This window comes from Ylistrum balloti, unplaced genomic scaffold (genome assembly GCF_031769215.1).
Source record: "Ylistrum balloti isolate Yb309-2 unplaced genomic scaffold, AGI_CSIRO_Ybal_v1 Utg369658, whole genome shotgun sequence".
Classification (NCBI taxonomy): Eukaryota; Metazoa; Mollusca; class Bivalvia; order Pectinida; family Pectinidae; genus Ylistrum; species Ylistrum balloti.
This window is the reverse complement of record NW_026781910.1, coordinates 535,115-563,100: the sequence shown is the minus strand read 5'-3', so window position 1 is coordinate 563,100 and position 27,986 is coordinate 535,115. Positions and strand designations below refer to the sequence as shown.

General features: G+C 35.4%; 1 protein-coding gene across 1 annotated transcript in view; it reads left to right on the top strand.

Moving 5' to 3' along the window:
• LOC132558081 (tyrosine-protein kinase Abl-like) overlaps nucleotides 1–27,986 on the top strand; it is a 66,419-nt gene that overhangs the window by 33,773 nt on the left and 4,660 nt on the right. Inside the window, exons 2-11 of the mRNA XM_060222609.1 lie at nucleotides 17,383–17,559; nucleotides 20,801–21,099; nucleotides 22,261–22,456; nucleotides 23,846–23,922; nucleotides 24,600–24,684; nucleotides 25,182–25,359; nucleotides 25,771–25,955; nucleotides 26,746–26,898; nucleotides 27,235–27,324; nucleotides 27,651–27,761. Of these exons, the coding sequence (XP_060078592.1) occupies nucleotides 17,383–17,559; nucleotides 20,801–21,099; nucleotides 22,261–22,456; nucleotides 23,846–23,922; nucleotides 24,600–24,684; nucleotides 25,182–25,359; nucleotides 25,771–25,955; nucleotides 26,746–26,898; nucleotides 27,235–27,324; nucleotides 27,651–27,761 (1,551 nt within the window). The remainder of the gene's footprint in view (nucleotides 1–17,382; nucleotides 17,560–20,800; nucleotides 21,100–22,260; nucleotides 22,457–23,845; nucleotides 23,923–24,599; nucleotides 24,685–25,181; nucleotides 25,360–25,770; nucleotides 25,956–26,745; nucleotides 26,899–27,234; nucleotides 27,325–27,650; nucleotides 27,762–27,986) is intronic.

The following is a 27,986-nucleotide window of genomic DNA, read 5'->3' as shown; positions in this document are numbered from 1 at the left end:
TGATTATTGGGAGGTAGAACTAAGTCATTCAGTCTATGATAACTGGCACTATATTAGTTTCTGCTGTTGTATGTGGTAATTACATACCCTGTAAAACTTTGAAGCATAGAATGGGAAAATGAGAAAAGCCTGATTGTGGTGCAGACATGTGCAGTGTTACCATGGTGTCAAATGTTCTGTTGCCATGTGTTTTGGTTTAGTGATCAAATTAGGGCCAGCTTACATACAACCCTGCCACAAAATAGAATCTTATTCCTAAACAAGATCTTGGCCGTAGGATGTCACGAAATATGTTATGTTTCCTGTGATATTTTGTTTTGACGAAGATGATGTTTTAACATTTAAATTTGAGAACTTGGATTAATGTTGAAGATGATGGTGCTGTTAGAGGACATAGATCGGACCAGAATTCTACCCATGAAAACATGGACAGAATTTGAGTTTATTTCATAATTGCTCAAGTCACGAATGAGTCTGTTAGTTCCAAATTATAACAACTTTATCCAAGCTTCTATTTATAATGCTTTTGAAATATCAGATATTATTTGTGTAAGCTACCACTGAGTATATTACATACATACAGTGGTGAACATGTACAACAGTCAGCCATTACATCCACTTAAACTTCATAAGTAGATTTTAAGTGCTCTTGACATTGTTTAGCAGATGATGATGATGATTAGTTTGACAAGTTGTTAGCTCCAGCTTTCACAACCAGACCTTCAACTATAGGTGTTCAAAGCAGCTTAAGATTACACTTTCTCAATTTCTCTTTAAATGACTATATCATATTTAATGGAATCTCTTTTTAATCTGGATAATTATTCATTTTATTAAGTTCTTTGCAGAAAATAACTTGCATTTAATGAAGAATGTTCATTCAGATTATATCAGAAGAAAGATAATTTACATGATGTAAAGAAAGATTTCCTAGTAATTCATAAGCATATCAATGTTTATAAGAAAAGTGACAATTTTTAATTTTCATCTGTCTACTAAGTTTTAATTCCCTTTGTTGTGTAAAATATAAATGAAGCAGAATATGGCTCCTATACATTATTAAAAATATCAGACATATGCTTCCGTCAAGTTTCTTAACTAGTCCATAGAATTTATTTTTCCCTTTTCAATATGGTCTTATGCTTATGAAATACTAATGAACAAGATCGTTATTTTTGAAGATGGTTTTTGGACATTATATAATTGAGTAAGATTAATGAGTCTTACCTTAACAAGATTCATTACACTATTACAAGATTAAGTGAATAACACACCTGTTTTCTTTATCAAACAAAAGCATTATTTTCATTTTCTTCACACTCACTGTTACTGGAAAGTTAATTAGTTTTACCAAATGAATGTGAAAATAAGACAAAACTTGACTAGAAGTTGCTTATCTGACAATTGCAAAGGCATTCAACCCTTTTTTCGACCCTTTAGGCACATTAAAATGTCTTGGGATGTGATGTATACTATATATGTATGTGTTTCACTACTATATCAGATAAGTAAAATATTGTCTCTTAGAATTAAATGAAGTATGACAGTGACCTAGGCATTTAATTTATACTGCGGTATAGGTGGGTTAAATCTGATGTCATGCTGAAGCGTTTTGTAAAGATTAAAAAAAGACTTGTTTGACCATGTAAGTGTTTCATTCATTGTATAAACACTCACCCTTCTTTCATCCTTAACTGTTTATCCATGATTATCGTAATGAAAGGGGAATAATTACTGAGCTATCCACTCCTGATCCAAAGCTTACAACTTTGGTGAAGTTTGTTTACAGTTTTTTTCTTCTGGAAAATGATATCTGTAAATTGGGGGTTAAATAAGGGCACGATTGTTTAGGATGTTTAGGAATGATATAGATCTTCCTTTATTTGCCATCCTTCTCTTGTCAGAATAGTGTTTTTGGGTGGGCTTGTTTCCTTATGTATTCTGAGTTATAGTTATTTATGAGACAACTTTCTTGCCTGGAAGCTATAAGGTATATCCACCAACAGATAACAGGTTCAGTGTTACATCTTCATCATAAATGTACCCAAGGTCTGAGAACTGATCTTATGGTATAAATATTGCTGTGGATTTGAACTGATGGAAATATTTTGTTCCTAAGTTAATGTCCTTATTAGATGTGTTTAAATGTGTGTAAATAGTCAGAAAATGTACATGTTGTGTAGAGTTATACCCAGGGCTATACTGTGTGTTGGACATTAGCTGTAATTTGCAGTTAAATGCGTATAAGTAGATGATTTATTGTAGGTAAAGAAGGATCTGGGAGACACTGAGTCAGCAGGTGTAGGTTAGAGTATTATACTGGTGTCAACACAGGTACACACCTGAGACAACATTGGACAACACACGCCCACACTTATCTCTAGTCAGGCCGGTACACTTAGCCGGGTTTTCCATAAAGTGGTTAGCGAAGGGCACACAGTACTTTTTAGTTTATCTTGTGTGTAGTGTAATGTAATCTCCTGTGTCTATATACTTATGTAGTTGTTTTTCCAACAAATTTCAGTGTATTTTGTATGACTGAAGGTGGTAGGTTCGTCCAGGTTGTGTACTGTATAATTGAAACAGTCCTCACAGTATACAATGGACAGCAGCCACCTGTGTCAAGTCTGATTTTAATGTGAACTCTACCAGGTACATGGATTTAATTATCAAAAAGGTACTACAACTAAGGAAAGGTGCCAAGGAAAAACAATTGAAAAAAGGTGAGAGAACAACTGTAATGGTGCAGAGTGTTATGAAGTTATTTATTCTGACAGGTCCGAGTGTAGTGATATTTGTAAGCACCAATATATACATAGGCTTGTATCTACAAATGTAAATGTCACTGTAGATGACTGACAGCCACCAAACATTGAGGGTTACTTTGTATATACCCCTTCCTTGAAACTGTCAGTTACTTGTTTTAGATTCATGATGGGATACATATATATATATATATATTTGTTGTGTAAGAGCTATTTTCCTCTACTGATAGGCTTTAATAGGGGACATAAAACCTGTTGAATTAAGTAAGATCTATTTATAAATATCAAGGAAACAAATCATCCTCTTGTGAGTAGGGATGCTTAATGATCATGTGATAGTGACATCAAGAGAATTGTCTCTAATTTATATATGTACATGTATTTGTTAATCTCTCATCAATGCTTGTCATCAATAATGAAGGTTTGATAAGACATAATTGAATTAAGTTATATTGGTAACTACTTGGTGTGAGAAAGCTTTATTTACAATATTGGATGTTTATATATATATTGCGTGGTGAGATCTTTGTATCGTATGATATATATCATTGTTTATGTCTGACATTATTCATAGGATTTCAGTTGAAAGAGAATTGCAGAATAAGTCTTGCCAAAGAAATGAGAGGAAAAACTTCTGTAATAGCTGATTGTTTCTGCCAGAGTTACAACAATGGATTTCCCACTCTGTGTGTAAATCAGAAATTACTGGAGAAAATTGGCTGATTTTAGTCAGAAAACTGCAAATTGGTCTGAAATTCAATTAATTTCTTAACATCAGCACTTTTTGGACCACAGGCTAAATTAATTTTCATCTCTTAAATCACATTGGATTCTAATCTTAATGGCACAGGAATTAACAGTAATAATGTAGGGCGATTGTAATGCTCTCTGGACCAGAGACAGTCTTCATGGATATAGTAAACACATTCAGCATTTTATATAGGGGGATACTGTTAGTAACACCAATAGAGCTATATATGTCATTACACATTGAGTATGTAGGACAGTGGTAAATAGACTTAAAGGCAATATGGAGTATTAGCTGATGATACATGTATATACCACTCTAATTACAGAGGAAATATTCCTCAGTCCTTTGAATATGTCAGATGTGGATATCTTGACTTCCAGTGGCCAGATGGGAATCAAAAAATTGTACAGAAGGACTGCTTTGATTCTTATCAAAAGTGCTTTCTAGTGCTTTCTCATTGTGATTGATTTTCAGGTTGAAGGTCTAAAGACAAGGTCATATTCTTTAAATAGAAAATTGGTTATATAAATAGTATTAAAGTAAATTCCCTTATGGTGTTCAAATACATCCCACCAATAAATAATTAAATGAAGTGCATATGTATTTCATCTTACAACATAGGAAACACATTCACATGGTAGGCTTCTTGTATGAATTGAAGGTCATTTAACGCTTTATTGGTGAAGTATAGTATCATTACAGCACTTTAAACCCTAGACATCATGTGGTCCTATTAGCCTGGTACCTGATGTTTGTCTCTGTTTATGTAGATGCCTTAAACTGTTCAATAATGTATAATTCAGCCCTTACTTGTCCATTACCCTGTATACCTTACGTCATTATGGTAAAGACGTTAACCTGTACATCACCTATGTGGCGTAATAGTGGGTGTCAACCTACAAGTCATTGTCCGCTACACAATATCAGATCTGGTCAGCGACCTTTTCACCTTGGAGTTTATGTAACCACTTAGTACAGATGAACAATCTGTCCATTGATCCGAAACATTCATGGTCATCAATACACACACCACTTAACATGAATGACAAGCTTGACCATTTAGGTTTTGACAGATTTTCATTGTAATAAAGATGTCTTTAGCTCATAATGGACATTTCATATATACATGCAATACAATCAAGCTGTACCTGCATGGAATTATACAGTTAGTTAGAGATCAATTATCTAGTAGTGCAGAGCCAGTTTGGCATTATACGATGAATCATTGGTAGCTTTGTTTACTATGGATTCTATCTCTCAGTAATTTTATGGCAGTTCTTGAAGTTAAAAAAAGAAAGCGAATCAGTAAAAGTGCAGAATATTATTCCAACTTGAACGGTTCTCTGTAAACATTGTTCATTGAAGTCTTGATATATAGGTGATATAATAATCCTTTTGGCAAAAAATGCAAGTTTTCAGATTTTCTCTGTTTTCATCAGCTGTTTTCCACTTGAGTTGCAGAGGATTTTGGCGCTGAATCTCGGCTTAATGTCTATACACTGAAGGCCACCCTTGTGGAATCTATAAACTATACATGCTGTTGTGTCGTCTCAATCCCTGTCTATTGGTGTGTCTTTATGTACTCTGTGTTACTGATGTTATGGGTCTACTGAGGGGTTGTATTGCTCAAGTTGAAGACTATCAGTTGCCACTGATTTAGTTGCAAGTTGTGCCTAAAGCATTTGGGAATAAAAAAGGTACAAGGGTTATAAAGTAAGAATGTTTTTGTAAAAAGACCTTGTTTATGGTCTGAACTTTGCATCAGATGTTGTACTTCATTGCACATTGTGTCATAAAAACACTAAGCAGTCTCTTATTTTCTCCTTAACCCTTCCAATCCCTGCAATCTATATTACACAGGTTCAGATCAATGGGTAAGGTTGGAGATAAAGACCTTTCCCCCCCTGGTATTCTGTTCTGATCACACCAGATCAGTGGCTACAGAGAGACAGGTCTATCTGACAGGGTGGCGCTGGTCCATATTTTACTACAATCAAACATGATATCATGAAAGTTTCCACTTCAGTGTGTGTGTGCATTTTAATTATCTCCTGTAACTCTCACCCTAACATCATGAAGTAGAACCTTCCATTGGAGGGAGAGTTAATGATGGTTAGGTCTGAATAAAGACAAAACCTGGCTTCAGTATATATAAGGATGTACCAGTAAGTGATTTCTCGCTTCCTTCGTTACAGTGGTGATCGATAGAAAATTTGTCAACAACATTTGTTTAAAGTGTCAAATGCCATGAAGCATAATAAGTCTGGTTTCACTTGCAACAATGACTTAGCTCTCTGGCACATGTACAGGAAAACAAACATTGGAGGATAAAGGAATCTGAAAGCAAATTTATTGTACATATAATAGTTGTTAATGTTAAAGAAATAATTACCTTATGTTTTTATTGGGATGTAGGATAACTGTTTCTGTTGAAAATATGACACCAATTAATGAAAAAAACCTGGCAGAAGTAATACCATTTCCAGGGCATCTGAGTTACTCATAGACTTAACACTGGTGCAGGAGGCACATGGAAAATATGCTGGACATTCCAAGGGAATTTTCGCATAGTACCTAATTTAATGGCACATGGGAGGAGCTAACATACCCCTTATTTACAATTAAGGGGGCCTTCTTGTTGACCTATTTACCCTCCTCCAATTTGTAGACATTTTTGTTGTATATTTATGATGATTGTTTGCTGATGGAGCTCCCTCATAATAGAGTGTTGGTAGGAGAATTTACCTGTCGACCCAATCATCAAGCAGGTATTTTACAGAAGGTTCCTTTTCTTTATTGGATTGTTATTCAATGGGAAATGAATTCTGATTTTTCATTAGTGTCAGGGGTCCTTAAAAGTAGCTTTATGATCATGTTTTTGATTTATTAAAATGTTATTCAATCAGAGATAAACTCTGTTTCCATGTTAAAGGTTATTGGATCATTTCTGAAATAATTTAACAAAATGTTCTTTTTACTAATGCCATGTATTTTTTTGTATTTAGCTACTTCGATTCATTTACATAACCCATATATTACATATGTATACAATTAAAAATTTTAAGGTTTATGTTCAATAAGGAAGCACTTTCTCTGTAAATTCAGGGTTAATTGGTGCAAACTTGGGGTGACTAGTAGGATTAAGCTTGATATCAACTGATAAGGAATATTGTTAGGGATAATGTTACTGATATATGATAGGGGATCCTTTGAGGACTCTGTTAACAGGATCCAAACCTCCAGATGTATGAATCATTGGTGGAGACAATCTCTGGGTGTTGTGGTCCATCCCTGGCAATCATGACCAGTACATTTTGTACTGAGTGAAACTGAATCCTTGATTCTAGACATTTTAATGTTCAGGTGGGAATGAGTAATGAACTTTATAATTTTTAGTAGCATCATCGCAGGCAGTATGTCTGGAACACTAGATAAAACAAGAGTTTTAGATAAAATGGAATTTTAAAGGCAGTACTTTGTAGTTTAGTACCATAGTATAAATGCTTCACTCTCCCATTCATCTCCCATGAACCACCTCCAAACCACCTCTGTAATAGCCCTTGACTTCAATTAACCTTGGTCATCCCTGCGGACTCCCATCTTTCTGTCATATGTTTACCATGTTCTGATTCATTTGATAGTGTTCTTTCATAAAATTTAAACCCATGCAGTCATCTGATGTTTGGTTATACTATTATAAGGCATTAATTAAGACTTCTGAGAAGTAAAGACTTGAATGGCACAAGTCTGACGGTGGGAAAGTAACAAGAGAGCTAACAACAGTGAGTTTAAGATCAGGTTTCTGAAGTGACACTGGCCATTCAAGGTTCAGTTCTGTCAAGGTGGAGCTGCAGTCAACAAGAGGACATTTAAGTCCTTTATATGGTCACATCTGGTGGTCCAGGACTGTGTGGGTGGTGTTTGTAACCATCACTGGGTTGAAGGTCTTACCATAGATGTAAGTACACATGATCACACACAAACAATGTACGATATCGCACACCAACAATCTACGTGTCTTAAACTGATGACACATAAATATCCACACAATTTAGTAGCTTGGTGTGTTTATGTACAAATTTATGTATACTTCCTAGTGTTCTATAAAATTCTTATCTTCAAACAATGCCATGAGAATGTTGTGATATCATTTTTTGTTAAAACTTATTTTTCATGCCAGACACACAAGGTGCTCCTCAAGCATTGTTTTCAGTGAGTTCTTTTCCCCTACAATCCTGGATAACCAAATATGGTTATCCACATGTAGGTTTTCCTTGCTGCCATTGATTTGAAGAGTTGGTGCGCATGCAGTGCGTGTTTGGATATTTGTGGCTATGGATTCCCCCTGTGAGGGGTGCTTATTGTGCTCTAGTCATCACGCGAGGTGCATAAAATGCATCAGAATCACTGGTGTGTACAGTCTGTGATGTGTCGAACGATTATGGATCATGTCTGGTGATCGGTGTTGGGTATTGAACACCTCAAGTTTGATAAATCACATGTCTGGAATAAGTTCATGATGTCTGGTAGTAGTAGACTCTATATGTTTAGATTTTTGTAGGCAAAATTGCAGTCACTTAAATACATACCGTAAACACTGTTAGATTTTTAAGTCTGGTTAACTTCATACTTAGATGTGTTCTGATATAAAATTCTAGTGGCAGTCATTACACTATAAATACTGTGGTGCAGAAGTATTTCATAGCTTATGATGCATAACTGATTATCAGTATATCAAAAGTAATGCTTGTTTCAGTACTGTAATTGCAGCTCTAGTGTGACTTTGTAGCTGTATTTTGAAATAAACAAATTTAAAGTGGCACTCAACATTGTAAATGCTGTCAGAATTAGGTGCATGAGTTCAGTTGGCTTAGTTCTGTATTGTACCATCGACAAATTGTTAGTGTTTACTCAAAACAGTGGTGGCTACATATAGTTTCTTTTTTAAGTTGGAAATGTACTTATAATTTCCACAGACATTTGAATTGTAGCTTATGATTCAGGAGCAGTACAACAGCAATAGCTTATAAGTTACTCATATATTTGACAATTGTAACCTGCACACATGTCCTTTATAGACATTAATTGTGTGAAAAGTACTTTGACATCAGCATAAAGACTCACTGACATGTACTTCCCATGTTTTTTTTTATCAAGTTGTTTACCTGTATTTGTGATTGTGTGAAGGACACGCCCACGTCTCACCTCTATCCACCCTCTACTAAGATGCCCATCTTGCGTTCCCAGTGTTATTATTAAAGACCACCAGAGGTGTGTCACACTAAACACTCAATAGTCACTTCAGATTTAATTACAAATATTAAAATTTCTTAAACAATTAGGTGGTATTGAAATACTTTTTTTAAAGATGTTTAACTGTTACAATTGTTGAACATGTGTAGATGTGACCATGTCAGATGTTATGGTCTGTGTAATGTTCAGCTGTATTGATCAGTGTAAAAGTACAAAAAAAAAAACCCCACAAATATCATATCAGACAATTAAGCCATCATTTCAACAATATAAGACTGTATGACAAAAAACTACAATGATTAGAAAATAAGATTATTGATGATTTTCACCATCTGGCTGATAAATACTTACCACTTCCTCAAATTATATAGTATTTAGTTAATAAATGACATTGTTTTGTTTTACACAACTTTCTTCAGACAAAATTTCTGCAAAACTTTAAAAGCTATACCTTTAGCATCATTATGGGGTAGAAATAGTGTAAGATACAGTATAACTGTAATTTATCTATAGGGGAAACAAATCAAATTACCTCCATATGAATCTTTTCCTAGATTCAAATTCAAATAGATACTTTTGTATTAAGATGTTTTCAGAAAAGTCAGTCTTTCTTATAGTTGGTTCTATCAAAAGAATGCAATGGTCCTTCACCTATATAAATTATGTAAACTTATTATGAAATTTCTAATTTTCAATATCAAAATTCAAATTTCTGACAGTTTTACTTCAACGTATTTTTGGAGAAGTCATTTTTTAACCAGTTGTTTAAAAATTGTAAAGGTCCTTCACCTATATATATATCAGTGACACTTGGGAATGGCAATAAATTGAGGCTAAATAGAGATGGACTACTTCCTCTGTTGTACTAGGTCGGGAGGAAATGAATGTCTGACCCTCACTCTACTATGATGTAGCCATAATACAGGCTTTCTACATATAAATACACAACATCAATAAGTGATATGTATGCATGCAATGATGGAAATAGCATTTCAAGATGTTATCAGCTTATAGTTCAACGAGAAATGTTTGGATACATTTTGTGCGGTTGTCATCTACATTTTTATCAAAGTATAATTGAGTGGCAGCCATTGACACCAAAATTTATGTATGCAACATACAGTATTGATTTCAGTTGTAAGATGATTTCTAGACCAGCTGACTTTGTCTTTTAACTACGATATTTTTTCCTGCTAGTTGAAATTCTTCAGCTTCCAAACAACTACATATAAATATATGTAATAAATATTGTCTCTCTGTAGTTCTCTAGTTTCCAAACTACTACATATAAATATATGCAATAAATATTGTCTCTCTGTAGTTCTCTAGTTTCCAAACGACTACATATAAATATATGTAATAAATATTGTCTGTCTTTAATTCTTCACATTTTGCAGTCTTCAGTATGAATTAATCTTTGAGCATTCTATTAATATTTCACATTATCTATTGTTTGAATATACAAATAACCTTTCTTGGTTAATTATAAGTAAAGAATTATTTCCTTGAAGCACATATGGAACTTAAATCTATAGCTCTCTGCAAACAAATCTATTCTTATGTAATGCTATGATAAGTTCAACTTTTGTTAACTTCACCAAAAAACTTAACATTTCTTCCCCTCCCTCTTTCTTCTTCCCCAGTATTTCAGTAGCAATAGACAGTCCAATATTACTATACTGTCTACATCTCATTCCTCATCCCCAATCTCACTGGTTTAAGATAAACCAGTTTGATCCCCCCCCCACTTCTCCTGCAGGCTCTGATCTGGTCCCTAATGGGCTTCCGATGTACTCTTATCCTACTGACATGCTTTTCCACTTCAATTGTTGATAACAGTTGAAATCATTGTTGTTGAATTTGGGAAATGAAGCAGGTTGTTTAGTCGACATTTTACTAAAGCTGCATTAATGTGACAGATTCTGTGATAAATGATATATTTTGCTGAATAAGTCCTTGTTTTGCTTGTTCAGCTCATTGAAGTTTTCAAGTATCTTCTTTAGAGTTGGAACAGGAAATAGACATGATGAGTCTCAGAATATCTGATTGATATCGCCACAGAACATGAGAGCAAGGTGTGTGTATGAACAATACGTATATTATATATACATGGGATTTCCTTTATACCTAGCAGGGTTTTCTGTATTTGAGTCTTAGATGTTATCTATGATATTACTGTGTAGATATAGGTGTTTGTACCATGACAGATATACCTATATCTGTACATATGATCTATCAGAGTTTGCTATGACAGGAAAAGAAGGAAGACCATCACTTTGTGTCTGTATTTGCGTTTACAGAGTCAGTTATCATGTATGTGCCTGTTGTAGATATTTTTTCTGTCATAAACATAAATTGTTACATTATCACTTCTGTCAGTCCAGGTGCAGTAGGAAAATTATCTTACTATTTCAAACGAATTGATATTGAAAACAGTATAACATGTATTTGAAAGACAACAACAAAATGATTTGAGAGGAATTTCCAACTCTTGTTTTCTGTTCTTTGTTATTGCTTTCAAGATATTCATAATTGGATGTGAACCTGAGATGTAAACATTTTCAAACCTTTGATGATGATAGATATCATTTTGAACAGTCTGCTGTAGGCTGTAATCAGTACAAATATTGTTACCACAGACTTCTATGTCTTAGGAACTATCTTTTGTGGTATAAAATTGTATAGAACATTCTTCTTTGAAATGTTGCTGTTATATGTTATGGAGGTGAAGAGACCCTGAAACAGAACTCTTTTGTACTCTTTGTGAAAGCCAAGTACAGGAAGTAATAGAAAAACTGACAGGGATCAACATCTAGCATTAGGGTTGACTTTTCTCACAAAGAAACACACCTTGGTGTCTGTCTGTGGTGCAGTGGGTGTTTGAAATTTGAGACCTACAACAACACAGTTTATTAGTGTGTGACAATGATACATGTAGATTTGTAGTTTTGTGAGGTTTGTGGTCAGCCAAAAAAATAGATAAATCACATGTGCTTGGATTATTGGGCCAGAGGGAAGTAAACAACTTCAGAATGTTAAAAAGTAAAATTGTATTTTCTGTGAGGTTCAGCGAGGTATGTAAAAGGATGTATTGTGTAATTCACTATGTTGATGGATATCATTTCTCACTAATTCATTGATGCGGGTGCTATAAATTTCTTCCTAAAAAACTAAATCACACAGGGCCAGGATCAAGCTTTTTTTGTCTGACTGCAGTTTCGTTTTTAGGAACAATTCTAACCAGAAATCAAAACAAAAACAGAAAAAAGAAGGGAAAAAAAAGGTTTCATTTAGCCTTGACCACCTGCCCTTTAATATTGCCTGCTAGAGGCATGAGTGTCTGTAGGCTTATGGAGAATGAGGTTAGCAGAGGTGATACAACACTAGCTTGCTCCTGTGTGCCCCTCCCTCTGCAGCTTGTAAAAAACAGCACACCTATTGATTTTGTGTAAGGGATTTGTATTGAAGGTAGTGCATGTGATAGTTAGTTGTATCACCACTGGCTGGCACAAACACCGACATTTACAAACCAAGTTATGATCCAAACCATCAATATCTTTGGTTGTAACAATACTTCACATCACTGAAACAAGCAGGAGGCAATTATGAGACTTCAGTCCATCAACGTTGATTCTAACCATGGTATATGCTGCAGCCTCCATACAGACAGGCTGCAATTTGTCACCATTTGATTGAGTCAGGTTTATGCCTGTGTTTGTCACAGTTGTGATCACTGTTAGATGAGGCAATAGTTATTTCATCAGTGCCTTAGGTTTTAGATGTCCAAACATTCTGGTGTAGCCCATCAAGTTCCCTAGCACTCAGTTGAGGATAACGTGAGGTATTTTTATGGCAGACAGAAAAAATCTTTTTCTTACCACAAATCCTCTGAAACCATTGAACGATTAATGTGTGAAATACATTTATGTATGTATTCAGGATTAGCAGCTAAGTTGTTATGTCATTAGATGGTCAGAAAATGGTTTTGCCCTTTAAATATAGCTGGGCATGCAATATGTGATAAAAAGTACTATAGAAGTGTGTACATTGTGGTGATATTATAAGTTCCCTGTCTGGACTACAACAGCCTGGTAATACCGTTAGTTGAGTCATCAGTTCTGTGAAGTAGTGCCTCGGTAGAGTACCAGGAACACAAGTGTTCAAGCTGAAAGGCAATGCCTGTCGGGGTTCTTCAACCTGTATTATGAGCTATACAGCATGTCCGATATATATTGTCACCTTGAAATGAAGCTAGCTGTCTCTTTATTTGATTAAGGTATTTACTGATGCCTACCCTTGTAAAAATGTGCAGTTCATTAAATAGAAATTAAAAGAGGAGAAACCATATACAAATGTATTGATTTTCTGTATTCATACATGTATATAGTAATTGGTGTTTTCTTTTCACTTACACTTTTTTATCAATACACCAAGTATGAAACATGTTACATAAATCTGGGGAAAAGCCTTGTGGTTAGGATCCAGTACTACCACCCAACCATCCCTTTTCATTTCTGGTTTTAGGATTCCAGTCCCAGTTGCCTTGGTGAAAGTGTGAGTGTGTGTTACCACACTACCACTAAACCATTCCTTGAAAAATGCAGAAATGGGGAATGATCAAATTTCATGATCATTAATCAGGTGTTTAAACAGATTGGTTTTAGGTATGAGAGATGTTCATTTCCATGGATGTTTAGTTCTGACAACGTTAACCTCAGCCTTGTATACTTAAAAATGTGGACATTTTTGTCTGAAGACAGGAATAAATCTGATCACACAAACAATAGATAGATATTGAATAAGGCCTTGCTTTTACCTTTGGAATACAGAGACATGAATTGATCTAAGGGTTTTAAATGAACTGTCTGGATCAATGTTGACTGCAAAGTTTTACTAAATTTAATGAAATAAGTTCCTAAACGAAAGGTTTTGAGTAAATCCAGTTATATAAATGAATTAAGAATGGAATGTATATCTGTGATTCAGAATTTTTACATGAATTTGGACATCATGAATGAATTTATGATAATGGAGGGTAGAATTCTTCAAAAGCCAAAAGTGAAATCAGTCATAAAATTTGGGGTGTATTATAGGTATGCGAGATGATAAATTGGCTTGATGTGATTTGGTGTAATAACTGTAAGCCTGAATGAAACGTTACTTGTCAGGGTAACTTCAGCATATCACACAGGGCAGTAGGTGTAATTACAGGTGTATTTAGTAAGGTAATGTAAGTCTTACTTTATACTTGTTAAATCAACTACAATGATTGGCATTTATCATTTTTAGTACCCCATTTTTTATCCCTCCTCATTCATATAATTTCAGTGAGATACCAAGACAATGAGGTTGAATTGTGAACTAGTTTTCTCTCGAGTAACCTTGTCATGTAGATCATGTTCAAATCGCATGTTACAGTCCCATTGAAGAAAGCAGCAATGACATAGCCATGTTTATTTAACATCAAAAATTAAAGCCTGATAAAGATGTATTTAGTTACTTCCTGTTATTCATTTAAGGTAACTGTAGATAAAGATTGATATGTATAGTGATCTGTAATTCATACACATGAAAAATATGGTGTGAATTTCAGTTTAGAAAAAATGATAGCTGTACATGTAACATGAATTTTGATATTTATTGATAATTTAGAACTACGAAGAGACAGTCTAAGAAGGTATACAATAGTAAGTGTATATATTTTAGTCAGGACCTGTTGTATATCCTACCCTAGTCAGGACCTGTTGTATATCCTACCCTAGTCAGGACCTGTTGTATATCCTACCCTAGTCAGGACCTGTTGTATATCCTACCCTAGTCAGGACCTGTTGTGTGTCCTACCCTTGTCAGGACCTGTTGTGTGTCCTACCCTTGTCAGGACCTGTTGTATATCCTACCCTAGTCAGGACCTGTTGTATATCCTACCCTAGTCAGGACCTGTTGTATATCCTACCCTAGTCAGGACCTGTTGTGTGTCCTACCCTAGTCAGGACCTGTTGTGTGTCCTACCCTTGTCAGGACCTGTTGTGTGTCCTACCCTTGTCAGGACCTGTTGTGTGTCCTACCCTTGTCAGGACCTGTTGTGTGTCCTACCCTAGTCAGGACCTGTTGTATATCCTACCCTAGTCAGGACCTGTTGTGTGTCCTACCCTTGTCAGGACCTGTTGTGTGTCCTACCCTTGTCAGGACCTGTTGTGTGTCCTACCCTAGTCAGGACCTGTTGTATATCCTACCCTAGTCAGGACCTGTTGTGTGTCCTACCCTTGTCAGGACCTGTTGTGTGTCCTACCTTTGTCAGGACCTGTTGTGTGTCCTTCCCTTGTTAGGACCTATTGTGTGTCCTACCCTAGTCAGGACCTGTTGTATATCCTACCCTTGTTAGGACCTATTGTGTGTCCTACCCTAGTCAGGACCTGCTGTATATCCTACCCTTGTCAGGACCTGTTGTATATCCTACCCTAGTCAGGACCTGTTGTGTGTCCTACCCTTGTCAGGACCTGTTGTGTGTCCTACCTTTGTCAGGACCTGTTGTGTGTCCTTCCCTTGTCAGGACCTGTTGTGTGTCCTACCCTAGTCAGGACCTGTTGTACATCCTACCCTTGTCAGGACCTGTTGTATGTCCTACCCTTGTTAGGACCTATTGTGTGTCCTACCCTAGTAAGGACCTGTTCTATATCCTACCCCTGTCAGGACTTATTGTGTGTCCTACCCTAGTCAGGACCTGCTGTATATCCTACCCTTGTCAGGACCTGTTGTGTGTCCTACCCTTGTCAGGACCTGTTGTGTGTCCTTCCCTAGTCAGTACCTGTTGTGTGTCCTACCCTAGTCAGGACCTGTTGTGTGTCCTACCCTAGTCAGGACCTGTTGTGTGTCTTACCCTAGTCAGGACCTGTTGTGTGTCCTACCCTAGTCAGGACCTGTTGTATATCCTAACCTAGTCAGGACCTATTGTGTGTCCTACCCTAGTCAGGACTTGTTGTGTGTCCTACCCTAGTCAGGACTTGTTGTGTGTCCTACCCTAGTCAGGACTTGTTGTGTGTCCTACCCTAGTAAGGACCTGTTGTTTGTCTACCCTAGTCAGGACCTGTTGTTTGTCCTAACCTAGTCAGGACTTGTTGTGTGTCCTACCCTAGTCAGGACCTGTTGTGTGTCCTAACCTAGTCAGGACCTGTTGTTTGTCCTAACCTAGTCAGGACCTGTTGTTTGTCCTAACCTAGTCAGGACCTGTTGTTTGTCCTACCCTAGTCAGGACCTATTGTTTGTCCTACCCTAGTCAGGACCTATTGTGTGTCCTACCCTAGTCAGGACTTGTTGTGTATCCTACCCTAGTCAGGACTTGTTGTGTGTCCTACCCTAGTAAGGACCTGTTGTTTGTCCTAACCTAGTCAGGACCTGTTGTTTGTCCTAACCTAGTCAGGACCTGTTGTGTCTTTTACCTTTAAGTCCCTGTTGCTGATCAATGAATCTCTTGTACAGATACAGGGATTAATTTCTCTCTGTGCAGTGTGGAAAGTTTTTTGCACATTTTGTTACAAATCTCTTCTCATCTCATCTTGTACATTGTAATTCTGTTTTAGAATGCTGTGATTTACTCTGATAAATGTCATCACTGATGAAGCTGCTTGTGGATTTAATTCCCGATCCTTGGGGGGAAAATAATGATGAAAAAGCAGAATCATCACAGCCTTCTTGTAATGTGTTTGTATTGAGAATTACAAATTACCTATGGCTTGATTTGACATTGTAAGACTTCTCTGTTCTACTAATCTGTTGAACAGTTCCATACATGCTTCATATTACAACAGTACAAAGCTGAGTTCAAACCTAACAGAACACTGATATATCTGTTACAAAATAGAACTGACCTTCTGTATGTGATCACTGCTAACATGGCCAGTTGATTAACAATTACAGATTTATTTTGTTATTGGAAAAGACCTGTAACATGGTATTTGACAAACTTTTAAACAAAATATTTTGATGGAGATGAATCAGACTTGTAATTTCTTTTGCAAACTTTTGATTTTGACGATAGATCTTGATATAGGTCAAGATATACTTTTGATAGTATTGTCAAATCTATCTGACAAGGGGTATATGGTGTTTATTGTAGTTATAAAGAAGTACAGGAGAGATATTGAAACCTTTCTGTTGTACAATGTCATTCGCTATAGATATCAACATATGGGCTGATGAACACCAAAGGGTGAATGGGTTACAAAAACAACATGCTTTTACAAAGAATTCAACAATATGCTGATGTTTTTATTGGGTCAACAGTCTCAGTGGCAAGGTTAAACACAAAAAAAGATCATGATGAATCAAGATAAAAAGCCTAATTAATACTCTATCTGCCACCACGTTTATGATTATCTTCAGTCTATTGAAATAAATATAGAAACTGATTACCTGTTCGATTTTGGTTTATTTGTTGTATTTATTGAGTTTGAAGTGTTGAATCATAAACATCAACAACCAGAGCCGAGTGTATGCTAAACATGATATGTAGCAAGTGAATATAAGGACTTTGAAACATTTTGAAACTTCTATTATGAATAAAATACAATTGTGAAAGATAATACTAACAAAGAATTATGTTTGGTTTATTTCCAGATTCCCTCCTGCAGACACGCCCCCTCCCAGATGCGCCCTCTATTGGTGATGTTCTCAACACAAAATGGATGTCGAAAGAGAATCTGTTGGCCAGTCAGAACGAGGATGATCCAAATCTCTTTGTTGCCCTTTACGACTTTCAGTCAGGGGGAGACAACCAGCTCAGCATTGTTAAAGGTATCTGTCCCCAGGAAGGTTGGAGGGCAATGATTTTTTTGATACAGTATAGGAGATCAACTTTGGATAATCATCTTTATTTGATGTCGGATAGGAGACCTAGATTTGATATGTGATCACTCATTTTTTAGATCTTTCAAGGGAAACTGTGTTATTTGTGGTTAACAGTTGAGAGAGTTAACGTTGTTCAATACTGTAGTTGTATCAGTTTCTCACATTTCTAGTATTTGAAATTTTTCCAGTGATCAAGATGACATTGAATTTATATATTTAGATTGTATGATGGTTGGTTTCAACACAAACAAGATAATTGAAGTGTCAGAATTAAAAAAAATAAATCTTTACAGATCTACTGCTCAAAGACTAGAAGCAAATTCTGAGACAAAAGTGTAGCATGTAAACATAAAAAGATAATTTTGTATGTTGATCAAAGAGAATTTTAAACGACTTTCAAACCGTTTTGTAAATTGAAGTTATCCCGTGTTTGCTAATAGGTTTTATATGGTTAGAGCGACCTATTCCTGTTTTCTCATCGAAGAGATAAAGGTTTTGTCATGTGTAGTATACATGTTCGAAATCAATACTGTTACATATATGTAAATGTTTCAAGTCCCATGCTGGTGACTTCATGGCCTTGATAATTTTCCTTTCCAGTTGCTAAAAATGACATTTTGGACCTTGTGATAAGGAATAAGCATATACAAGTAATTTGGATGGTTCAGAAATTAACATTCCTCAATTAGCTAGGATCCTTTAGAAGGTAGATGTCATTGTCTTCAAAAGGTCACCATCCAATCATTCTGTTTGAAGTATTTTAGGGATGAAACATATAGGAGGTGCCACATTGATTGACATACGGGATATATATAGAAATGCTATAATTTTGAGTAAACAGATGAATCATCGGTAGGACAGTGTGTTATACTGATCAAGATGTTACATAACAACAATATGAATAAACCCCAAATCTTGTCATGACAGTTTAGGAAACATTGGAGAAAAATGTGTATCACATCAGTAAGAATGATGTTTGTTTTAAGGTCATTTCGCTAATGATAACAAACGTTGTCCAAAGAAATGTTGATGTAGGAAATTTTTAATTTTCAAAACATTCTGTTTTCAATATAAAATTATAAGAACATGTAATGTTTGCAAGAGTAAAGGTGATGTTAGGGAAGTTTTTATGCAGTGGACATAGAAACAGTTGATTAAGCGTCACTGCCTTTAGCAATAATGCTGAATTAACTGAATATCTTCATTAAGGATACCATGGTTAGCAGAACTGTCATCTTTCTGAAAATGAAAAGGTAAACATTCCGAGAACAAAGACGAGAATCAGCCTTTCTTCCCCAATAAAGCGTCATTGAAATGATATTTGTAACGACATCATGGAATTAAAATGGAGTCAGGTGTCTTAAAATCATTAATTAGGACAGGATATTGATTAGAATACAATGAACAGGATGTGTCTAACCTTGGATACAATAATGGAATTAATTACTGGACATAAAAAGTTAGCGATTGTAACATTGAACCCAGATTAAACACTCTGTAGACAGTATTAAACATCAGCGATTGGCCGATGGGTTTGATGTCAAAAATATATTTTGTCATGTCTTGCTGTACAAGAGTGTAATAGACCTTAACGTTTGTAGCAAATTACTTTTCCAGCTGTTTGTTTGACAGATTTTTTTTTAAACCAAATTGTTAACATAAATATTCAATTACATTTGTTGTATGGGACACTTAGGAATAAATGTGAAATGAATAATTTTACCGGTATATGTTTATGATTTCTCGAATGAAAATCATTTGACTGATAAAACTGATTATCTTCTGTGACTTTCTTAGTTGCTTATCTCCCTTAACTGACAAAATTGGTATTTCCTGTGACTTACAATTATTTTCCCCATTTAAAATATGTAATTATTAAGTGTCTATCTCCATTGACTGCTAGAGTTTATGAGTTATCTCCCTTGATGGTCTAAGCTGGCTATCTCTCTTGACTATTTTACCTGTTAGTTCTAAAGAATTGGCACTAATTACTACTGGAAGGAATGATCTTCCTGGATGTCTTATTATTTTAATGCAGGACATTTAAGCTCACGTTCCCAATTGACTGTTATAAGATTTCCCTTTTCTCCCTTGAGTATAAGAGTGAATTATCTCCCTTGACTACTTATTATACTTTATGGATTTGGATGAATGATGAGCACTTCCCATGTTTCTCCTGATTGTTGTAATTGTGATGATGTAGTCGTAACTTGAAAGCTTTACTGTACTTTTTGTGTTATTATTACATTTCTTTCCTGTCTGCAAATTTTCACTTTGTCTATAGCAGTGTAGAAGTAGTGATTTCCTTCCTGCTGAAAATCAACTTGTTAGTCCTTTTACATTTACGTATTTCAATTTGATATTCATTTTGCATCTTGTCTACTTTTCTGTTGATTTTCCTCCTTAGTTGGTCTTTCTGTAACATTTTGTTATCATACTTGTATATATCTACATTACCTATTCTAATACTGAATTGGGGATTGATTAGAATGAATAGGGTGAAAAGATGTTTGATAATTTGTTTAAAACATGTAATTTGAATTATTACGTATATTGTTAAGTTTTTGTTTGCTTTTTTAAGACAAGTGCTGCGATGATTTTGGTGTTCATTTTGATGTTATATTTGGTCACTTACTGAAACAGTGTGTAGTTGTTTACATGGTGAGAATCAGATGCTGTGATCTCCAGTATGACTAGTACAATCATCAATGTGTTACGTACAGTGAAACATCAGTCTAGGGTTACTTTTCACTCTTTTGCCAAATTATTTATTTTACAGTGTTGAATTTGCCCTAAAAGCATAGCCTACATTTCAGCCTCCGCTGTAAACTTTGGTCACTGTAAACGGCAATCTTATTTTTGAATTATTGACAAGAATGAATTGATTGAAAGTTAAACTGAAGTAAAAGTTTCCACAGTAGCACCTCTCAACCATCAACAAGTTTGTTTTTGATGTTGTGTTTGTTTGGTTTTAGATGTTTCATCAGTTCTTTGACGTGTTGTAGCTTATTTTTGTAAAATTCGATGCTCTTTTTCTGTAGTGAATATTTCCTTTTCCTTTATGAATAGCTTCTAGTGTTAGTGTCTGCATTTTGCACGTTGGCATGATGCATGTTGAAGACTGAACAAAGGACAAACTTGAGACTAGAATAAGTATATATCTAACTATCAGACATCATCACTGCAGGTGAACAGGTGACCATCTTGGGCTACAACAAAGGAGGTGAATGGTGCGAGGTCAAGAACAAGGCTGGTGACATCGGCTGGGTGCCTAGCAACTACATTGCACCTGTCAACAGTCTTGACAAATTTTCTTGGTACCATGGACAGATTTCTCGGAATGCATCTGAATATCTGCTCAGTAGTGGCATCAATGGCAGCTTCCTGGTCAGGGAGAGTGAGAGCAGCCCCGGTCAAAGGTCAATATCAGTTCGGTTTGAAGGAAGGGTCTACCATTACAGGATAAGCGAGGATTCAGATGGAAAGGTAGACTTATATGTCAATGTTTCTCATTTTAAAGATCTGCTTTATTTCATACAGTCAAATATTGTTCTAGAATGGACAATTTAGATAAAAGTTTTTCCATTTTCATGACATCTGTTTGTAAGATCACCTTGAGATATTTGAACTTTTTCATAAAACGTTTCTACTGGTCTTCAAATAATCCATGTATACAATACACTCTTAGTTAATGTGACTGATAAATACTTTAAAGATGACAAAGAATGCTATACTTCAACAACTAAACAATAACAAGGTAGTCATATGTGTTTTCATGTTGGAAGATAAATTTTCATGGAAGTGTTGTAATTTTTCAGAATTGTTTATTATCACTTTGCATCAAGTGACCATGGTATTCCAAGAGTAACATGTTTCTGTTTTGTTGGTTAAAATTGTTTCTCAGCTGTGTTGCTGAAATTTAGGACAAAAGAGGTTAAAATTCATGAAATAAGAAAAGAAAACTCATTTTGTGTTGGTTACTCTTGTTTTCAATACCAGAACTTCTGGGCCAAATTTCTAGAAAATAAAAAATTGGTTTTAAGAAGGTAACATCTGGGATTCCAGCTTCAGATCATGAGTTCTCTTTATTTGCTGTGCAGCAGTTGAAGAGATTAGGAGTTCAGGGATGAGGTGTCAGTTTTCATCAAGAAATTAAACTGGCCATAATTGATTTGGAAAAGGATACCATGGAAACTTCATAATTTTATTTCAGCAATATTGATCAGACAGTCAACCTCAGTGCTCCATGTTGCGAAACCAATTAATTTCGTGAAATGCAGACAGATCTGCAAAAATTATTGTTGATTGTCATAGAATAGAATTGACGTGGTTTAGCTGTAAGGGGCAAATTGTCCTGTCAGATATCATTTGTTATTTCTGTTTATGAAAATTATCTTCAAAAATCAGCTGTTGGGTTTTCATGTGGTTTCAGAAAAAATTTGAAAAAAAGGATTTGAATGTCATGAATTATATGCATAGAAAAATCCAGAAGTGCAGGACATTTTATAAGAAATACAATGTATGTGACAAGTTTTGTATGCTATCATAATCAATCTTCAGCATTATAAACCATAGATTAAAAACATGTACATGATAATAATTCATGATATTTGAAATTAATTTAGAGGTTTTGTGTATCTGTGACAGGTATTTGTGACCCAGGAGCACCGCTTTAACACTCTGGCAGAGCTTGTCCACCACCACTCCATACATTCAGATGGCCTGGTTACCACACTATTATACCCCGCACCAAAACGCACCAAACCTACTGTATTTGGCCTCAGTCCTGAGCCAGACCGATGGGAGATCGAACGCACGGAAATTGCAATGAAACACAGGCTAGGTATTTGTCAACATTGTAGAAGTTACTGGTGAAAGTGCAAATGTTTAATTTTTACATACAATATCAATGCCCTGCATATTAATATGCCCACAGAGATCATGTTGATAATGGAATCCCAAGGAAAAATTTGTACCCTCCACAAAAATTTGTGACTGGACATATTATGGAACATGATGTCGTCCATCTGTCATCAACTTTAATTTTTGCAGAGATCTTCTCCCACATTTTTCAACCAATCACTTTCATACTTGGTAGGCTTAATCACCTTAACACAAAGTTGTTTTTGCTGAATTTCAGTTTGATTCCTCTACATTTAGAAAAGTTACTGCCCCTTGTTGATTTTATGATATGTTCATCTTGTCTGGAGATCTCCTTAACCAATTTCTTTCAAGCATTGTATGCTTAATCACCATAACATGAAGTTGTGTTTTCCTGAAGGACAGTTTGAATCAACTGTATTTAAGGGAGTCACTGCCTTTTGTTGTTTTCATAGTGTTAATCTTGTCCAAAGATCATCTCTCTCAGTTTTCAAATGATTTGTTTCAAACTTGGTTGGCCTATACACCATGGAATGTGTTTGTTTGATTCAGTTTGGAAGAGATACTGCCCCTTTTTGTTTTGATGATGCTTATCTTGTCCAAAGAAAATTCTGTTTTCACCTATTTCTTTCAAACTTAATAGGCTTAACAACCATGAATGAAGCTATGTTTTCCTACACGTCAGTATGATTCAGCAGTTTTTGAAGGAGTTGTTGCCCTTTGCTTTTCTGGCGTTTTATTTTTATATAGAGATCTACTTCTTAAGTCTTCACCATTTTTTCTGAAACTTGAAAGGCTTTATAACCATATAATACCGTGTTTTCCTTAATGACATTGTGAGTTTACAAGTTTGATAAGAGTTATTTTTCTGTTTTTTAATTGTTTTTTATCTTGTCAAAATATCTCTTCCTTCAGTTTGTTCAGAGTTTTTTTTTTCCAGTTTTCCATACATCTCATGAAAACTTGGTATACTGTTTTCCCTGAAACCTTCTTGACTCATTATAACCATTTGGGTTTATTTCTTTGACATGGGACAGCAGTATATTGTTCTGCTGGCAGTATTCTTATTTTGCTTGTAACAGGATAAAAATTGTTAAAAGTTTCTACCTGTTAAAATTTCAAAAAAAAAGCCCCTAAACATACTGTATCAGGAAAACACCCAGTTTATCTATTACCTTCACATAAAACTGATAAGCAGGGAACTGAACCACTAATAGAAGTAATTTATATTGGAGTCCTAAAGTCAAGTAGATCAGTTTCATTGTGTTTATAATATAATATACACAGCTATGAGATTGTGTTATGGCCTTTCAGGAAGATCTTTAAAGTCGTGTTTTATTTGCTTTTTCAGGTGGAGGGCAGTATGGAGATGTATATGAAGCAATTTGGAAGCGATACAACAAAACTGTGGCTGTGAAAACACTAAAGGTAAGAAATATAAACAGTTGACACATTTACTGCAGTAATGCTTTTACATACCACAGGAGGTGGCAGGGTTTATATGAAATCTTGTCCCTGGGTAAGTGACCCAGTTGATACATATCTTTATTTCAACATCTTATCAATTAATGAAACAAATAATTTGTTGAATCGATGTTAAACATCAAGCAGCAGCTAGATTTTACAATGTTTACTAAAGGCTTTTCAGAAATTTTATTCATGATGATAGAGAGGTCATTCACTTTTCAAAATCATGGCATTCTTTAATTGATTATCACTGGAGAAGGAATTAAAATTTGTGTTTCTAGATATCTCTGTATTATATAGACTCCTTAATCTTCCTACCTGTAGGTTGTTAATAGTCATAGATACTTAGGTATTTGTCAAGGTTAAATGTTGGTGTTACGTATTAGTCTGGCTTTTCATACAGTATCTTTTTTGTATTATTCTTGTTTAAGGTAAATGTGACTGTAAAATAATCCTTAAAGTTTGATGGACTTTCTTCAGAATCCTTTTTGTAGACTTTTGTTGATACAACAGATCATTGAAAAAAATTATTAGAAAAAAAAAGTTATATAAAAGAACAAAAAAAAATTATGAATGAAATATGTTTTTAGAATATTAACAATGATTTTGGCATTAAGATGAATCTTTTTTGCTTGCAGGAGGATACGATGGCCCTGAAGGATTTCCTGGAGGAAGCATGTATCATGAAGGAGATGAAACATCCTAACCTGGTACAGCTGCTGGGTAAGGACTGGAACTGTAGTACTATATACCAGCAGTAAAATCTGTATTTATTCAGTATTAACTTTTCCTTTCAATGTGGCATTATACAAATAGAATACTTCAGTAAGAAGACTAGCGTATAATAGAACTGAAATAGCATCTATAAACTGTACATGTAGTGTTTTCTTCTCACTACATAGCTGATATCTTTGATCAGGAATACTTTCAATTCTCCAACATTTACTAAATCTGAACTTAGTTGGCTAATTGATCAAGCAGTTTTCTCCTAGAAAGACCACAGATGATGTAAGGCATTCCAATCAGCCGTACAGCTTAATGTTTGTGTTGGTGAAATCGGACTCCTTGTTTTGTTTGTAGTAGATGAAGAGAGAAATAGCATCTTAAACTTCAGAATCAGAATTGGCTTGTAATGTAGAATAATTGCATGATAAGTTAACATGAATTAAGCTAACCTCAGAAAAGTAGTAGTTATTTCATGTTATTTTCCATTCTGACAGGTGTGTGTACAAGAGAACCACCATTTTATATAGTAACAGAGTTCATGACACATGGTAACCTTCTGGACTTCCTGCGAGGGTCCCCAAAGGGGGAGGTAGGTGCTACCATACTTATGCATATGGCCACCCAAATAGCATCAGGAATGGCCTATCTAGAGACCAGGATGTTTATCCACAGGTAAGTGCAACCCTTTTTCAATAGACTGTCACCTGAACAGAAGTTGGTCGTTTTAGATCAGTGACTTAACTGAAGCTGAACATCATATGTAAAAACACAGGTTCAGCTGTCACTTAAAGACTTGGGGGAAAATGTATGTGATATATGGGATTAAACTTAGGAATTCACATATAATAGGGATACATATGTGATACTATAGAAGTTTGATAGGGTAGTGTACAAGGTACTTACAGATATCATGTTAAGATACAAATACTAGAAATGTGAAAATAATTTAATGTTTTTAGTCTGTTTTACTTCAGGAACTAAACTTGGAATTTGACTGATATTTCAGTCATACTCTGTGCCAGGGACTGGACACATAGTAAGGTGACATTATTTTTGTTCATTGTGCATTGTTTGTAACCACAGGGATCTGGCAGCCAGGAACTGCCTGGTAGGAGAAAACCATCTAGTCAAAGTGGCAGATTTTGGGCTAGCCAGGCTGATGAAGGATGATACCTACACAGCTCACGCTGGTGCCAAATTCCCCATAAAGTGGACGGCTCCTGAGGGACTGGCCTACAACCGTTTCTCCACCAAGTCAGATGTATGGGGTAAGTCTGAAAGGGCAGGTCCTTCAGATTGTATTGATACTGTATAACTGTGATACTGATAAGACAACGCCAAGTTTTTTGTGCATTCATATCTATTATAGTTTAGGTAGGAAGAACAACCAATAGTGCATCCTGTAATAAGCCCATAGGTTAAGACAGATTGTACCTTAATATACTTTGTCTGTCATAATTTTGTCTGGAGCATTACACTAAAACTATAACAGATATCAACACGAAACTTCATAGGTAGATGGATCTCAACAAGAAGGGGGCCTTGCACAAGGTTTATAACCCTTTGTTATTTTCACACTAAAATTTTGTCCCATTCAAGGAGCGTACTCTGTCTCTGACAACCCTTGTTTTATATTTTAACCTGAATTCCCAAAATTTTTATTTTTGAAAATTTCCTTCCCAATTCACAAATTTTATTCCCATAAATGCCCAATCTCAAATTAGTGAAAAAGCCATCCAAAAAGGTGATAACTCTGATTTTTCAAAATTTAGATGTGACGCGATTTTATCTTATATAGTTGATGGATTAATTATGGTAGAACAACAACCAGGACAGATTTTCATGATACAGCAAATGTTTTCTTTGTCATCCTTGTCTGAATTTTTGTGCTAGTGTTGTTGGCTTAAGTTATACCTTGTTAAATTATAGAGTTACTTATAAAACATGTTTGATAACTTGTATACTTTTTAAAATTAGAATATTTTGGTTCCTTTAGTGAATTTTCCTGTAGTATCCTGATAACTTTCATATGCTCAGCCTTCTGTATCTTACTTGCAGCGTTTGGAGTATTGCTTTGGGAGCTGGCTACCTATGGCATGTCGCCTTATCCTGGAGTGGAACTTACGGAGGTCTACCACCTACTGGAGCGAGGCTACAGGATGGACCGTCCCGCTGGGTGTCCAGCAAATGTCTATGAACTGATGATGAGATGTAAGTACAAAGAATGGCGTGAAAAATTTTCATTCTTTTTTGTTCAGAGTCTTCTTACCCCTTATTTGATATTTTTTCTCAGTACACCTAAAGTTTAGTATAGCAGACAATGTTTGTATACTTACCAAGCATTGCACAATATTAAATTGGAATGTAATAAAGATTTAGTTACCCAAACCTTAATTCTACAGCTGTTTGTGTTGTGATTGCCTGCCCATGACCCTAATTGTTCCGAATAATTCTGGGACAATCAATAAAGCATTACATGCAGTAGAGTAGTATATATATATATATATTGTAGAACCTTAATCATTGATTCTATGACTGCTATTACAGGTTGGCATTGGGACCCGAAGGACCGTCCAACATTCAAGGATATACACAACTCATTAGAACACATGTTTGAGAAGTCCAGTATTAGTGAAGGTAAGTAGATTTGGAGGCCCTTTGTCTTTAACTTGTCCTAGTTTCGGTGTCTGAATCAGCAGGGTTTGATTGAAGCTGTCCCTATGCATTTGACTTAGTTGACTAAACAATCTTCTTATTTCTGGGAGGTCTTTTCAAACTGTACATAAGGATCCAATTTTTTCTGAAAAAGACCTCATTTATGAAATATCAAACAAAGACCCTGAAGTGTGCCCAAAAGTAAATACTGTAGAATCTATTTGGAAAGATGTAACAAAAGATGTAACACATATAAGGAGATAAGTCTAATATACATGCATGGTCTTCAAACAATCTATCTTTTACAGAGGTTGAAAAGGAGTTGGAGAAGAATGATACAAAACGAGTGCCCTCAAAGAAAGGTCGTCAGCCACCTAGTATGGATGGGAGTGAACACCTAGAGGGTCGTATCAGCGCAGGTAAGAAATAACCTCACTTTTGACAAAATTCATGATATTAATTGACATGTTTAAGAAATTTTAAGCTCTTTGTAAAGATATTCTATTTGGGTACCCAGAATGCAGTTTTCTCAAGCGTAACCCATGTGTATGGATATTCTGTGTACAGTCTTTTCAGGCTTGAATATACTCTTTCTATTTTTAGGTCATCTGACCCGAAGGGTCCGATGACCTATAGTCATCATG